The sequence below is a fragment of the Copadichromis virginalis genome, linkage group LG7, assembly GCF_057382275.1.
Source record: "Copadichromis virginalis isolate Kocher_CV1m ecotype Utaka linkage group LG7, C_Virginalis_male_GT1.1, whole genome shotgun sequence".
Taxonomy (NCBI): Eukaryota; Metazoa; Chordata; class Actinopteri; order Cichliformes; family Cichlidae; genus Copadichromis; species Copadichromis virginalis.
The window spans coordinates 18,087,347-18,100,673 of NC_140624.1; the positions used below are offsets into that span (position 1 = coordinate 18,087,347).

Below are 13,327 nucleotides of genomic sequence, written 5' to 3' on the forward strand. Positions count from 1 at the left end.
ATTAGACATCTTGAAAGTTTGTAAAGTTTTTAAACAGCTCAGGGTCTAAACGGAGTTTCTTTCCAGTTTGCATGTAGGAGACTTATTGACCGCTTGAGGAAAAAGTCAAAGTGAGCATTTGTAGGGATTCCTGCAGCCACATTTATGTTTGCCTCCCTTCTAACAATAATTTAAGCCTTCTTGTTATTCTTCTCTTTGCCCAGGTCCTCCTGGTGCTCCAGGTGGGGTGCGAATAATAGAAAAAACAGACAAAAGTGTAACATTGCAGTGGAGCCGTGGTGCAGACAACCACAGTCCGATCTCCAAATATATCATCCAGTACAAGGACCAGTTCTCAAACGATGTCTGGAAGAATGCCACTACATGTAAGAGCTCGAGCGTGCTTGTTGGTAAAATAAACACTGCTACCGTAATGCTGAGCTGGATCTGGTGTTGTAATATTTGTGGTCATGCCACACAATGATACTATAGGCCTACAAGGTGGTTAATGTCTCTTACAGATGGCTTAAATATACTTTAGTTATGCTTCGGTGAATTAAAACATAGGATGGGTTCCCAAAATAGAACTGCACGTTTGTTTTAAGGATACAACCGGCATATAATATTCAACCGTAGAGAGCAATAGCACTAAAATGAACTTGTCTTTCTATAGTTCCTGTTAATGTAGAGGGGAACGCCGAGATGACCACAGTGGTGGACTTGATTCCCTGGACAGACTATGAGTTCAGGGTCATTGCTACTAACACTCTGGGAACAGGAGACCCAAGCAACCCATCGCCTATTGTTAAAACGCTGGAAGCAGGTAAGATTGTTTTTTGACTTTGGACATCTAAATATAAGAAGGAATAAAGAATCGGAGCAACTTAATAGGTCAAGAAGTGGAAGGGAAAAAAAGAGATGTGGTACTACAGTCCAGCTTTCCGTTCTGTTATTTATTCATCATCATTCTATTATTGCACTGTTTACTTACGTTAAGTATCACTGGAGAAATGAGTCAGCATAAATCCCATCATGCCGCGCTTTCTAGTGCAGAAAACTCACCACACAAACCTCCACAAATGAGCACTTTGGTGAAACTGTATACTGAAATTCAATTATAAAATGGGAATCACAGACTTACAGTAACCTCTCTTGAAAAAATAATCACAAGTTGAAAGTGAGCTACTAGACTCAAGGCAAACAGAAGAACTTGTCCCTCTCTGGCTCCCTGAATGGCAACGTTCCCACGTGGACATTTAGGTGTTGCGTTTGGCACAGGAGAAGACACTGATACCGCATTTGAAGAGGAAGGATGTTAGAGCAACATTGGCAGGGCTAGGTTACAGCCTGTGTGGTTTGGCTTTGTTTGCGTGGATTCATAGCAATGTGGGCTCAGAGTTTTGCTGTTGCCGTCTCATTGTAGTTCCTGTGGTGGCGCCCTCAGATGTTGGCGGGGGTGGAGGGGCTAGCAGAGAACTGACCATCACATGGACGGTAGGTTGGGACTTTCCACTGGGTAAAGTGGGAAGATGGGTTACATGTTTATATATGAAAACTTGCTAAAAGATGTTTCGTTTTTAGTTCAATTTGTAATAGTCACACTGACATTTAGATTTACATTTAAAAGTGAGTGGGAAGCCATGTGGTCAGTGTTTCAGAAATCCAACAAATTATTAAAATGAGTTTGAAAAAGGGCACAGAAAGACCAGATAATGCAGATGTCTGCTCAGGATTTCAGTTATTCAGGTCCTCGTAGTCTTAAATGCTTCAGCTGAATCTTTTTTAGGCTCTTAAAGATGTGTCACTTCTTCAAATTAAGCCCAAGAAAAGATCCAAAGATTTTATTGTGTTGTTTATTATTCACCACATGTGCAGCACATACAGGAGAGCTTATCGTTTCTTTCTCACTGTAGTATAAAAGAAGAAATAAGAAAAGATAAAAGAACACTCCAGGGCATCTATAAAAAGCGGCAGTAGTGCAAATACAGTAACAGAGATGTACGGCGATATATAATATAGATATAAATATATAACTACAGCAACTTCTGAGATGTACATGGACAGTAGTGCAAATTCGAAAAAAGGTCAATTACACTTAAGATAAGTAATGCAGAATTTTTAAACTGGTAATTAATAAAGCACAATGATAGGTTTTCAATTGCTTTGTTAATCAGAACAACGAGCGTACCACAGATCATGCAGTAGAGAAGACGGGAATGATAAAACGATCGCTATCGTGAACAAAAAAACAACTCAGCGACTGAACTAATTCATGGTGTGTTGCTTCTCTGCTGCAGCCGTTGATAAATTAGCTATGGCTAAATTGTATTTTTCTTGGCTGCAGCATGACCGTTCAATTCCAGAGCAGCTGGAGGACGAGATGATATGTTTATCTTGCAGTGCATGTGCGATGACAAAGACACGGTGTCCACAAAGGAAATGAGGTGTAATGATAGAGAAGGATGAGCCAATTGTGTCGTTGCTGTATATAAAACAGGTGCCTTACACAGTGCAGTCACTGTATTAAATTCTATTTAAATATCATCTGATTTGTGAAATTTGATTTTTTTTAAGTTAGGCTATTTTTTACTTTGCTATAAAAGCTGGTCAAGAGTGACATGTGTTAAATAAAACATTTGCCAAATGCCATTTCTCAATTTATTATTCATTTTGTCAACAGCCTGTGAAGCCAGAGTACTACTATGGGCCTAATTTTGGCTACATTGTGGCCTTCAAGCCCCAAGATGAGCAAGAGTGGAAACGGGTGGCAGTAGCCGATCCCCAGGCCAGGCGTTACGTCCACAAAGCCTCTGACATCCCACCTTTGACAGAGTTTCAAGTCAAAGTCAAAGCGTTTAACGTCCAGGGAGAAGGACCCTACAGCCTAACAGCCATCATCTATTCTGCACAAGACGGTGAGCGGTTAAGAGATTCAGCCCTCTCATCTGTAACAGGGAAAAATGTGCTAAAGTGATCTCAAAACAGCATCGCAGATCAACCTGGTTCTGTTTTATTAGTGTCAGAGAATGAGGGATTGCTCAGTCCTGCTAGTCAGTGCGCCACTGTGAAGTAGGATCCTTTTAATATTAGCTCTCATGTATAATAATGAGAAATATTAATACCCCTTGAAAGTGAACCCATCGTCCCCCCTTCTCTTCTCGGTTTCCTTGTTGGGGGATTATTATGATCTACGTAGCATGAACCAGAAAGCTGATAACTCACCCAAAGATGCAAAGCATTTAGCAAGTTATTAGCTTCCACTGACAAGCAGTTGAGATAACCACTAGAAACTCAAGCATGATGGGTGACAGAGATGCTCCTGCTGCCATGGTAACACAATCAGGAAACGGTTGCCTGGTGGGGGTGTATGATTTTTACGGTTACGCCTTCAAAGTGAGCCGTCGCCGGGCAAATCTGTGACCATAGTTGCGTGCAGGCTGGTTGCGCATGCATACAAACCATCTTCCTCAGAGTTTGCCTCTGTTTACAACGTGGCGACAGCATGGCAGTTTAGCATTTTAGGACAGTTTCCTGGCAAGAAAAGACTACACACAGGGTTTAAATGTTCCATAAGTCGTGGAATAGTGTCTGATGGCGGATTAAGAGAAATGCCACTGAGAGAACAAAAAGCAAAAGAAGCCAATAGATACGTATGAAGAAATATAAGCTAATGTTTAGTATAGTAAGTCTGTGTATGTTAAACTAAATATTTAAAAATTTTGGATTGCTTTGTGTTTGATTAAAAAAAGAAAACAATGAATGTAATTTTTTGACATCCTTAAAACATGGGTCTTGTAGTGAATATAAATCTGTTCTCTGGGTTTCTTTTTAGCTCCATCTGAAGCTCCTGCAGTTGTTGAAGCCAGAGCTCTCTCTGCCAAAGCTGCCACTGTGTCCTGGATGCCCCTCTCATATAATAATTTAGATGGATACCAGGTCAGTAGAAACTTTTATGAGGCTTGATCACAGTAGTAGTCATCACTTTAGCTGATTCAAACACCTCCATTTGTGACTGCAAACTTACTTTAAGCACCTCTAAGGAAAACCACAATCAATTTAACTCCATAAAAGCAAACATCCATACAAACATATTGCTTTAAATATAAAGACGTGCTTTTCTCCAGCATTTCTCAAAAACTGTTAAACTGATACTTACATTTAATAAGGTTTTCACTTGTACAGAGCGCTTTGAAACCAAGATGGTATCCTTGCAGTCTCACCCATGCGTCTTTGTTTCCCAGGTGAAGTACTGGGAATCTGGTCAAAGTGAAGGGCAGGCCGAGACGATTGCCGTGTCTAGCAGGGAGAACCACACTAAACTAGAAAACCTGAGACCTTACACAGAGTACATTATTGAGGTTCGAGGCTACAACTCTGCAGGATATGGGCCACCCAGCCACCACTTCCGGGTCCTAACCAAGAAACCCCGTATGTTGCTCTTTACAGTAGTTTATCATTAACTAACAGAGAAGTGCTTGGAAAACAGTTCAGTGTTGTCTGTAAGAACAGTGCATTCTGCACACAAGATTTGAGCCATTTAAAAATAAACATATTCATGATTGCTTTGTTTTAACTTCACCAGCACCAGACCGAGCCCCCAAAATAATAGCTAAAAAAGTGAAGGGCCAGTCAATAAATATTGCCTGGGAACAAGTGGAACCGATGGCTAATGAGTCCTCAATAGAAGGGTACCGAGTGAGTTTCATCTTTTCATCATTCTTGTTTCATCTCTTAAATAAAAAAAATAGCTGCTGAGACCCTTTTCGTTATTTATTAATATGCATTAAACATATGTGCATACGCAGGTACTATACAGGCCAGAGGGCCAAACCACAGGCACTCTGTACAACACCTACAAGCGAAACATTGATCTTCCCCTACCTCCAAATGGGAACTATGTGGTGGAGGTCCGGGCACACACAGAAGGAGGAGATGGGGCTACGACCACAGTCCAGATCACAGGTAATAAAGTGATTTTGAGTTGATTTAAGATCCCTAGTTTCCTAAGTTGGCTTTTGTGTTTAATTCTGTCAACATGGTGTCTGATTGTGCTTAAATGGAAGAACGTATGTGGCTTAAAATACCTGAAAGAACAAATTTAGAAGAGATAAACATTCCTTCAAATTCCTTTTGAATTGTTATCTTTTAAGATTAAATTACTCTTATTCCATGAAACTAATCACCCATGAAAATTCTATTCCATCACCACCCAGGTTTAGTTTCACTCACAGGAAAAAAATAAGACTTAAGTAATTTGATGACATTTAAAATCCATATTCCTGTGGGGAAAGACACACACTTCATTCCTGACCTGCCAGTTTCTGGTGGGATTACAGGTTCAGAGTATGCAGTAGGTTATCATTTGTCACAGCTAGAGGGTTCCCATGGGCCAGAGCAGAGCTGTCACTTCTGGTTATATACTTTAGATTGGAAAGCTAAGATGGCCCGTGACTAAAGCCTTGATAGCCCGCTGACTGGATCCTCTCTCTGGCTGATGGACTGACGGGGCAGGCCGACTGCATAGAAGAGCTTAAGCTTCTGTAATTGATCTTGATGAGAAGAGGAAACCCCTCCTGTGGTTTTCCTTATCCCTTATCATTCAGTCCAGACCCCACCTGACAGCGTGATTTCACAGACCGGGAAATTTCAGCCGTGAGGGATTTTAAGTGCAGGGCACTGACAAATAGAAGGGCATTTAAGGCATTATCCACACAGATGGGGTATATCACACTTCACACTCCAAACATGGTCTTGAGTTTGATGGTTGAGGATTGGTGGGGAGTACAGTATTTCAGTATTTCCAGATGTTGATAACAACAATAATAATAACGTTCCTGTTCCATCTTCTATGTTTGCAAGTTACCAAAGTGTTGCAGTGGCTTATGAAAGCAAATACTAAGACAAAGACAAAATATATAAAAATATAATTAAAAGCATACTGGTAGGTGTCATTAAGATTACTTACAGTTTATGGACAATGAACAGTTTGATCACCTAGCAGGTTGAAACTGATTTTGCAAACACAACAGTGACACTCAGTGTCTTGGCACGGTTAGGGGTGATGTGCAGTCTCATTGTTGTTGTTGTAGGTTCCAGCTATTGATGAAGGTATACCTACATTTCTCCTTCTCTGTCAGGTGGGGGTGTCTCGGCCGCCCAGTCTCTCAGCGTACTCTCCCTGCTCTTTGTGGCTCTCCTCTGCCTGAACCTCTGAATGTAGCGCCATCTTTGTCTTCACTTCCTGTGAAGGAGACTCCTGCAAGGACTTTAAGCCTCTTTCCACAATCTTTCAGTTCCGCCCTGTAATCTGGGATGCCATGTTCTGGCTCTTTCCTCTGGAATACGTTTGTGGAAACGGACACAGAAATGGAAAAATTGGAAAAAGGACAAAGACATTCCTTATTTATCCACAAAAATGGCCTCTTTGGAGGAGAGTCAAAGGAGTTCTGTCAACTTTAAAAATATGCCTTATATAAATGACTGCACTTATCCTTCACAGCAACTTGTTTTAAAACGTTCTGGAAGTGCAAATGCTGCACTTTTGATAGGCTGGCTGTTTGGTCATTTTAAATCACAACGCTGTTCTTTCTTATTATAAAGATGCTGTATGTTTGGTCTGTGACGTTCTGGAAAATTCTTCCTACAGTGCATTCCATAATATAAGGTAAACAAGTAACTGTGAAGGGTAAGTGTATGAGTTTATAAAAAAATATCTTCATGTGTTTCATGGCTTGCTGTTCGGTGGATTTTTTTTTCTTAAATTAAGCACACCCTCTGTTAACGAGATACAGTCAAATCAAATCTCAACCGCCTGCATCCTTTCAGACGCAGGTAGAGAAATGAGCAGATGATGCCATGCTGAAAAGTAATCAGTAATTGATATTGTTTTACTGTCTAGTATAACAAGGTTTTTTTAAAGAGAAGTGGATTGGTTTAACCATGCAATTGCTGCTTATCTCCAAACCGTAACATAAGCTTTACTAATACCTGTGCGCATGTTGATGAAGAGACGATTGAAATGGCTCAGAGTGTTCTGATTCTGGCACATTTATATCCAAATACAGAATCCATTGGAACCAACCCACAGCAGCAGGAAGTGCCAACAACGTCTAAAGGAAGTTTAAAATGTAAAACTGCGGCGAACAGTGTGTGACTGTGATGAAGGCTTTGCAGAAACATTTAGATTGATGTTCAACCGAGACTGAAAGACATCGCCCGTGATCTAAACTAAATCTACTTTGTTTTGACTGTATCATTAGGACCTCAGTGGTACCACCTGGTGCTTTGTAAACGAATGTTGGCATTTTATTTAATGTGATCAGTTTCATTTAATATCTCTCATTTATGGCTTTGAGTGTGAGTCCCTATTAACAGTGAGAGTGAATGGTAGCGACGCTCATGCCCTCCTATAATTGTGCAATGTCTGAATTACCTGTGGCTACTTTATATTTTCTAACAGGATCATTGCATTAGCACCTGTTTTCATTCTCTAAAAATCAGAAGGTAAGCAAAGCCATCCGAGTCAGCTGTAAGAGCTCATCCAAAGCTCACGATGTTATTCTGAATACATTTTTGTCTTTTTATTAACATATGATCAGAGATATATAAACATTGTCATTTTTTTTGTTTTTTAATATTATATTTGTATGTCTCCGCCCAGCTCTGGTTGGACAGTTTCAGAGTTTATTTCTCTCAACTGGAGGAGCAAACGGTACATTTTGAGTTCCTCTGATTTCTCTCTTGTGTGACTGACGTTGGTCATGCTTCTTACATTGTGACGATATCAATGTCCACCACAAAGTGCTTTTTCCTGACTTTTCTTCATGCCACAAAACATAAAAAAAAGAGTTGCCAAATGCATGAATGCCTTGAACTTTGACATTTTTGGAAGAAGCAGCGGCTCAAAATTATAACATGCATGAGATTGGAGAGCAAGTGGTACATTACTTTGCAACACTTCCACATCATAGCGACTTCTCGGCCTCTCGGCTTCATGTGAAACACATTCCATACCTGAGTGGCATCCCTTTACGTCAGAGAAGGAGTAGATCCTAGACTAATATGTTCGTTAGCTGCTAAGCGAGAGAGAAAATCTTAAACTGACTAAAGGAATCTCACTCATTTGAGTTCAGAAGTGGTCCCGCAGTCTGGTACATGCAATGGCTGCGATTTGATAGTATCATTGGTGGCTGTGGCAGCATGTTTGGCTGCCTCCTGGAATTCAGTGCTTCGTTGGACATGAATGGCATATATGAGGGATGAAACTGAAACCTCTCATTGGCTGGACAAGAAACAATAAAAGTGTAGTTAACTATACATTCATATACTGTTCTGCTCTTTTCTTTGTCATTCTTGCAGCAGCTGCTCAGTGAATGCTCATCAACATGCCCCAAAAATGACTTGTACTGCTTTTCAGTTGATTATTTGAAATGATTTACTATTACAGGTCCATAACATGGCATCAAAAAAAGTGTCGTTTTTCAAGTAAAAGTACCACGGATAAATACAAACTCTTTATTTATAGGACAGGCATTTCACAAGGAGGATAGCAGACTTTCAGCTCTAAAATGCTCTATAAAGTAAGAGAATCAAAAGCATCATCTGTCATGTATAGGCATGTTCTTGTCAGTTTCTGTGTGTGTCCCCCTTTTATCTAGAGAAAAAAAAAAGCTTTTCTTTACAAAAGCTGGTACCAAATATATCAGAGATAGTGTTTCATTCTGGCCTCCATTACAGATAAGGCCTGTTCCACTTTTTCAAGGAGAAACAGCTGTTGGAGTTGTGTGTCCTATCAGGTATTGAGCAGATGAAAAGTAAATTGTTATCACTTCTTTTCTTGGATTAGGTCGAATTCTTTTTGGGGTTTTGGCCATCTTGCTGTTTCACCCAGGGTTCTTAACAGTTTTTTACCCCTGTGAAATCAGAGAGAGAGAGAACAAAAGACAGAGATAACCTTTTTTTCTGCCATGATTTAATGGCTTATCAGTCCAAGCATATGGCCTCTGTGACAGGTGGCCGTGTAACACTTTCCACAAAACACACATACAGCAATTGTTAAAGTCTGGTGCTGTGCTCTAGAGGAGTCCTACTGCTCTTCTAGATCACAGCAGGAATCATTTAAATGTAGCAGCACTTTTTTAAAACAGATTTACACAACAAAGTGCTACTATTTCATTTGCTGAAATGGTGGTGGGAAAAAAAAATAAAACGTGCATTTCTGGAGAAAGGTGTGCAGTCCCTGGACAGATTGCACTTTTGCCTTTGTAAATCTACGCAGTTCTTTCACAGCTCGGAAAACACAAAACACACTTTAAAGCGGTGCAACAGCTGACTAGAAACAGAATGCATTGCAGGGAGATCTGAAATGTGATGCTGTGTGAGATGGCTGCTGCATGCCATGCTGCATGGACTAATGTAGTTGTCTATAAACTGCATTGCCAGTGCATCGCACCCCTGAGACTATTTTCACTATTGTAGAACTACTGTAGTGTACTAATAAGCAAAGAAAATTAATAGTGGAGGAGGAGCAAACTGATAACTGCAATCATCATTTGGACTGCCTAATTGAAAAGCTGGAGGGAGAGTTAATTGTTTCAGACTATGCGGGATATTGAGCGACCTCTGTTGGAAAAGGTTAGTAACACATGAAATCACATTACAATTAAGAGAAGTTGCACAAAACTGAGAGAAAATACGCAAAATAAAATACCAACATGATGATGAGGCTCACTTATATATGACAGGATAACGAATTGACAAATCAAATAATCAAATAAGATTAAATAACTATTGCGCATCATACATAACTGGTATTAAATTCATTATATCGACTGTGAAGAGAAAAAGTTACAGAGATATCGACCCTGTCCAGAAACAGCAGGAAGTCAGGAGGTTGAAGTTTGCTGTTCACATTTGTCATGTGCTGAAAAAAGTGGCGCAGCCCATCAGCTCAGCGAGAGCAACCCAGATCGCTCAAACTTTTCAGTGCGCGCACGCCTTCATGTGTCCAGACTTGTAAATTGAAATAACTTCGTCCGAGCTCGTTGTTCCGCGTACAAAAGTTGCCCAGGCAAACTATGTGCGCTGATTGCCCGAGTGCTGGTGTGGAGAAGGACCGAGAGAGCCAAGTTTTAACCCCAGGCGGGATGGAGTCGCAAACAAAGCCACATCGCGGTGAAGGTGTTTGTCAGAGAGGATGCGGTCTCCTGCTGTCCGGTCTGGACGTAAGTAAAGGGGAGCACTGCTGTGTGGAGGCGCTCCGCACTGTCGCCGATGCTTTGGAGGAGAGAAGCGTAACTTTGGAACACGACGCCCGGATAGCGAGGCTCAGGTGGAACAGGAGGGAGCAGTGCCTTTTAGCCCAGGTGTCAACTCTGCAGAACCAGGCTCAACTCGACGCACTCAAGTACCAAAGGAGGCTTAACCAGTACTTGGTGCACATCCGCAGTATTGCAGAACAGTTAGCTGGTTACTGCAAGGTGAGAGGTGATTTCTCTAAGGCTATTTTGTGTAAAAAATGTCATTTATCAGTTGAGAAACACACAACACAGTGGGACTTTTTTTGTTGTTAAATGTGTGTTTGTGTTGTTTTATTTGACTGAATCAGAGTGACTCCAGCCTAGCTGCTGACATGGAGAGCAAGGTATCAGATAATGAGGAAATGGCACAGGGTCAAACCAAAGCACACCAGGTAAGAGAAGCACACTGCCCATAACAGCTTCTCAATCAATGTCATATTCAGGCTTTAAGCCCTTCTGCTGACATGGCCAGTAAATGTGGCTGATTCATTAAAAAAAAAGGAAAAAAAAAAGCTTCACAGCATATAGTGCTTATCCAACGTGCCCAGAGGCAACAGTGCACGTGCTTTTTGAATTATTAAATGTTAAATATCTGGTAGTATCCACTAAGACACTTCTGGTGTTGTTGAGAAAGGATGTGTTTCCTCCTGCTGTCTTTCACCTGCTGCTTCTGCTCAGCTTTAACCCCACAGCAAGTTCATTCTGTGAGTAAATGTTGACTGTGGGATAGCAGTCTGTCTGAAGAATGCTTAAACAGTAGCAGGTATTCTCTCATCACACTTCCTGCTTATTTGTCATGTTTGTGTAGTGGTGTAGTGTGTACTTTAATTTTGTGTAAGTTTATTTACAAAGGCATTGACTTGATCACTTTCATGCACATTTCAGCCAATCATAGCATCCTCTGTATCTTTTAACCTACAGAGAGTAAAACAAATGTAGGCCAGTGTCGAAACTTATCAAAAGAATCACCGAATGACATTTATATTGAGTTGCAAGTGCACTTATTAATGCATTTACAAGCCATTAATATATTAATGTCTATCTCCTAAATAAACGGACTTCCATTTTCCAAGCCGCAAGGTTCAATCTTCAAGTATCTCTTCAGATCTCAAATAAGTCGATCAGTCTGCAGCGAAAAGACTGGAAAGGCTGGAATTTCAATGTTTTGACATTTCCCTTAAAATGAGGTTTGGTTAATTTTCTGGAAGAACGACTGATGGCTTTTTAGAAAAACTAAAAAGCCCACTCTCACTTCTGTCGTCAGCAGTTTGGATTAAATGTTAAATGCCTGTTTTTGTAATGTGTTTTCTCCAGCCTGGGTGTCGTTTTTGTGTAATTGCTCACAACCGTGTCAGTATATAATTGATGAGCTAAACTGCGTGGACACGTTTTGTAACTGCTTCTGCGACTTTGCTGCTACAGAGGTTTATTAAGCCCGTTGCTTCCAAATCTAACATTAAGCTCTTGTTTTTGGTAAGCTCACAAGGTAACCTGAAAGTTTGTGTTATGGCCAGGGACTGTGTTGTGTTTGGGCTGCTGGTGGAGGTGGATGGGTTTAATCGTGGTAATGGTCACGTAAAGTATCTCTCTAATTGCCTGCAGCATGCTCAGAGTGCAACAGACTCACTTTTGATTAATGTGGAAAACTCTCCTCTGCCAGCCCCTGGCAGCAACACAGCATCTATTTTAAGCTCTGTCGTTCTTGTTTTTGTTTAAATACTCCTTTCTAATATGTCTTTTAATTATTTTTTTTTTTTTAACAGGTTGTTTGCTTCTTTTTCTTTCCAAATGGATTTTCCAATACTTTGGAGTGCTGGGTTGCTGTTCATAAAACATGGTTTTCAATTTTAGAGGAAATCCACTTTGCTGGAAAAGCGATGGGTCTTCTGTCTGTGTGGACAATGCAGCTGGGCGACTAGTAAACATCCCAGCAGAAGTTATGGCTCGTCAAAGACCTCTTTGTGTGGTTGGAAAGCAGGCCTAATGACACTTTATTGAGCCCCTTTAGTTATGCCTGTCACGTTTTCCATCCTAGAATTGCACACATGTAGTGCTAAAATGGAAAATGTGTTGCAAGTTACTGAAGCAGTGGTTCTCTCATTTCAGACAAAGGAGGTAAAACAAAGCCCTTCTCATTATGAGTCTGGGTAAAAGAAATATGTTTGAAATACATCTTTTATCCTTGATGGGTACATATAGCGTGGCCTGCAAAACTAAGACTAATCAAGATGTGTCTTTTTTCCATTTTTTTTTTTAATTTATAACACTAACTTACATTTTGTTTAATATTTTACTGCTTTACTGACAGGATAAATAAACAGGTATGGGCTGCACAAGTCTGTATGACCCATGTTATCTAAGCATGGTCTGACAATGCTCCAAAAAGCTTATTGAGATATAAAGAATGCTTTTCTTATTTTGGCGATAGTATAATATTGCCAAAAGTGCTCACCAGTCTAAATCATTGAATCCAGATGGTCCAATCACTTCCATAGCCATAGGTGTATAACGTATTCCATAGTCAACTGTTACTGGTATTACAGTATATTTATTTGTATTATGTCAAAGTGGAACGAATAAAGTGATAGTGGATGCTGAGGTGCATCTTGCACAGAGGTCACCAACTTTCTGCAGACTAAATTGGTACATAACTCAGAACTTCATGTGGCCTTCAGATTAGCTCAAGAAGAGAGCATAGAGAGCTTCATGGAATGGGTTTCTCTGGCCAAGCAGCTCCATCACAGCCTTACATCACCGAGTACAATGCAAAGGGCTGGATGTGGTGTAAAGCATGCCGCCACTGGACTCTATAGCAGCGAGACATGTTCTCTGTAGTGACGAATCACACTTGTCTAACTGACCAAGTCTGGTTTGGTAGTTGCCAGGGTAACGCTACTCGTCTGACTGCACTGGGTTAAGTGTAAAGTTTGGTGGAGGGAGGATTATGGTGTGGAGTTTGAGTTGAGTTGAGCTCTGCAATTTAGTGAAAGGAACTCTTAATGCTTTAGCACCAAGACATTTTTTGGACATTTCATGCTCCCAACTTTGTG

General features: G+C 40.6%; 2 protein-coding genes across 4 annotated transcripts in view; both read left to right on the top strand.

Annotated features, from left to right (window-relative positions):
• cntn1a (contactin 1a) overlaps nucleotides 1–8,295 on the top strand; it is a 61,467-nt gene extending 53,172 nt beyond the window's left edge. For all 3 annotated transcript variants that reach the window (XM_085462316.1, XM_085462318.1, XM_085462317.1), the window contains exons 16-24: nucleotides 204–365; nucleotides 653–802; nucleotides 1,403–1,473; nucleotides 2,660–2,894; nucleotides 3,812–3,915; nucleotides 4,221–4,407; nucleotides 4,562–4,674; nucleotides 4,785–4,941; nucleotides 6,117–8,295. In XM_085462316.1, the coding sequence (XP_085318442.1) occupies nucleotides 204–365; nucleotides 653–802; nucleotides 1,403–1,473; nucleotides 2,660–2,894; nucleotides 3,812–3,915; nucleotides 4,221–4,407; nucleotides 4,562–4,674; nucleotides 4,785–4,941; nucleotides 6,117–6,193 (1,256 nt within the window). In that variant the 3' untranslated portion in view covers nucleotides 6,194–8,295. The remainder of the gene's footprint in view (nucleotides 1–203; nucleotides 366–652; nucleotides 803–1,402; nucleotides 1,474–2,659; nucleotides 2,895–3,811; nucleotides 3,916–4,220; nucleotides 4,408–4,561; nucleotides 4,675–4,784; nucleotides 4,942–6,116) is intronic.
• Nucleotides 8,296–9,704: 1,409 nt separating this feature from the next.
• The window catches only part of LOC146704870 (PDZ domain-containing RING finger protein 4), a 115,121-nt gene continuing 111,498 nt past the window's right edge, over nucleotides 9,705–13,327 (top strand). The window contains exons 1-2 of the mRNA XM_085462319.1: nucleotides 9,705–10,457; nucleotides 10,586–10,669. Of these exons, the coding sequence (XP_085318445.1) occupies nucleotides 10,056–10,457; nucleotides 10,586–10,669 (486 nt within the window). The 5' untranslated portion in view covers nucleotides 9,705–10,055. The remainder of the gene's footprint in view (nucleotides 10,458–10,585; nucleotides 10,670–13,327) is intronic.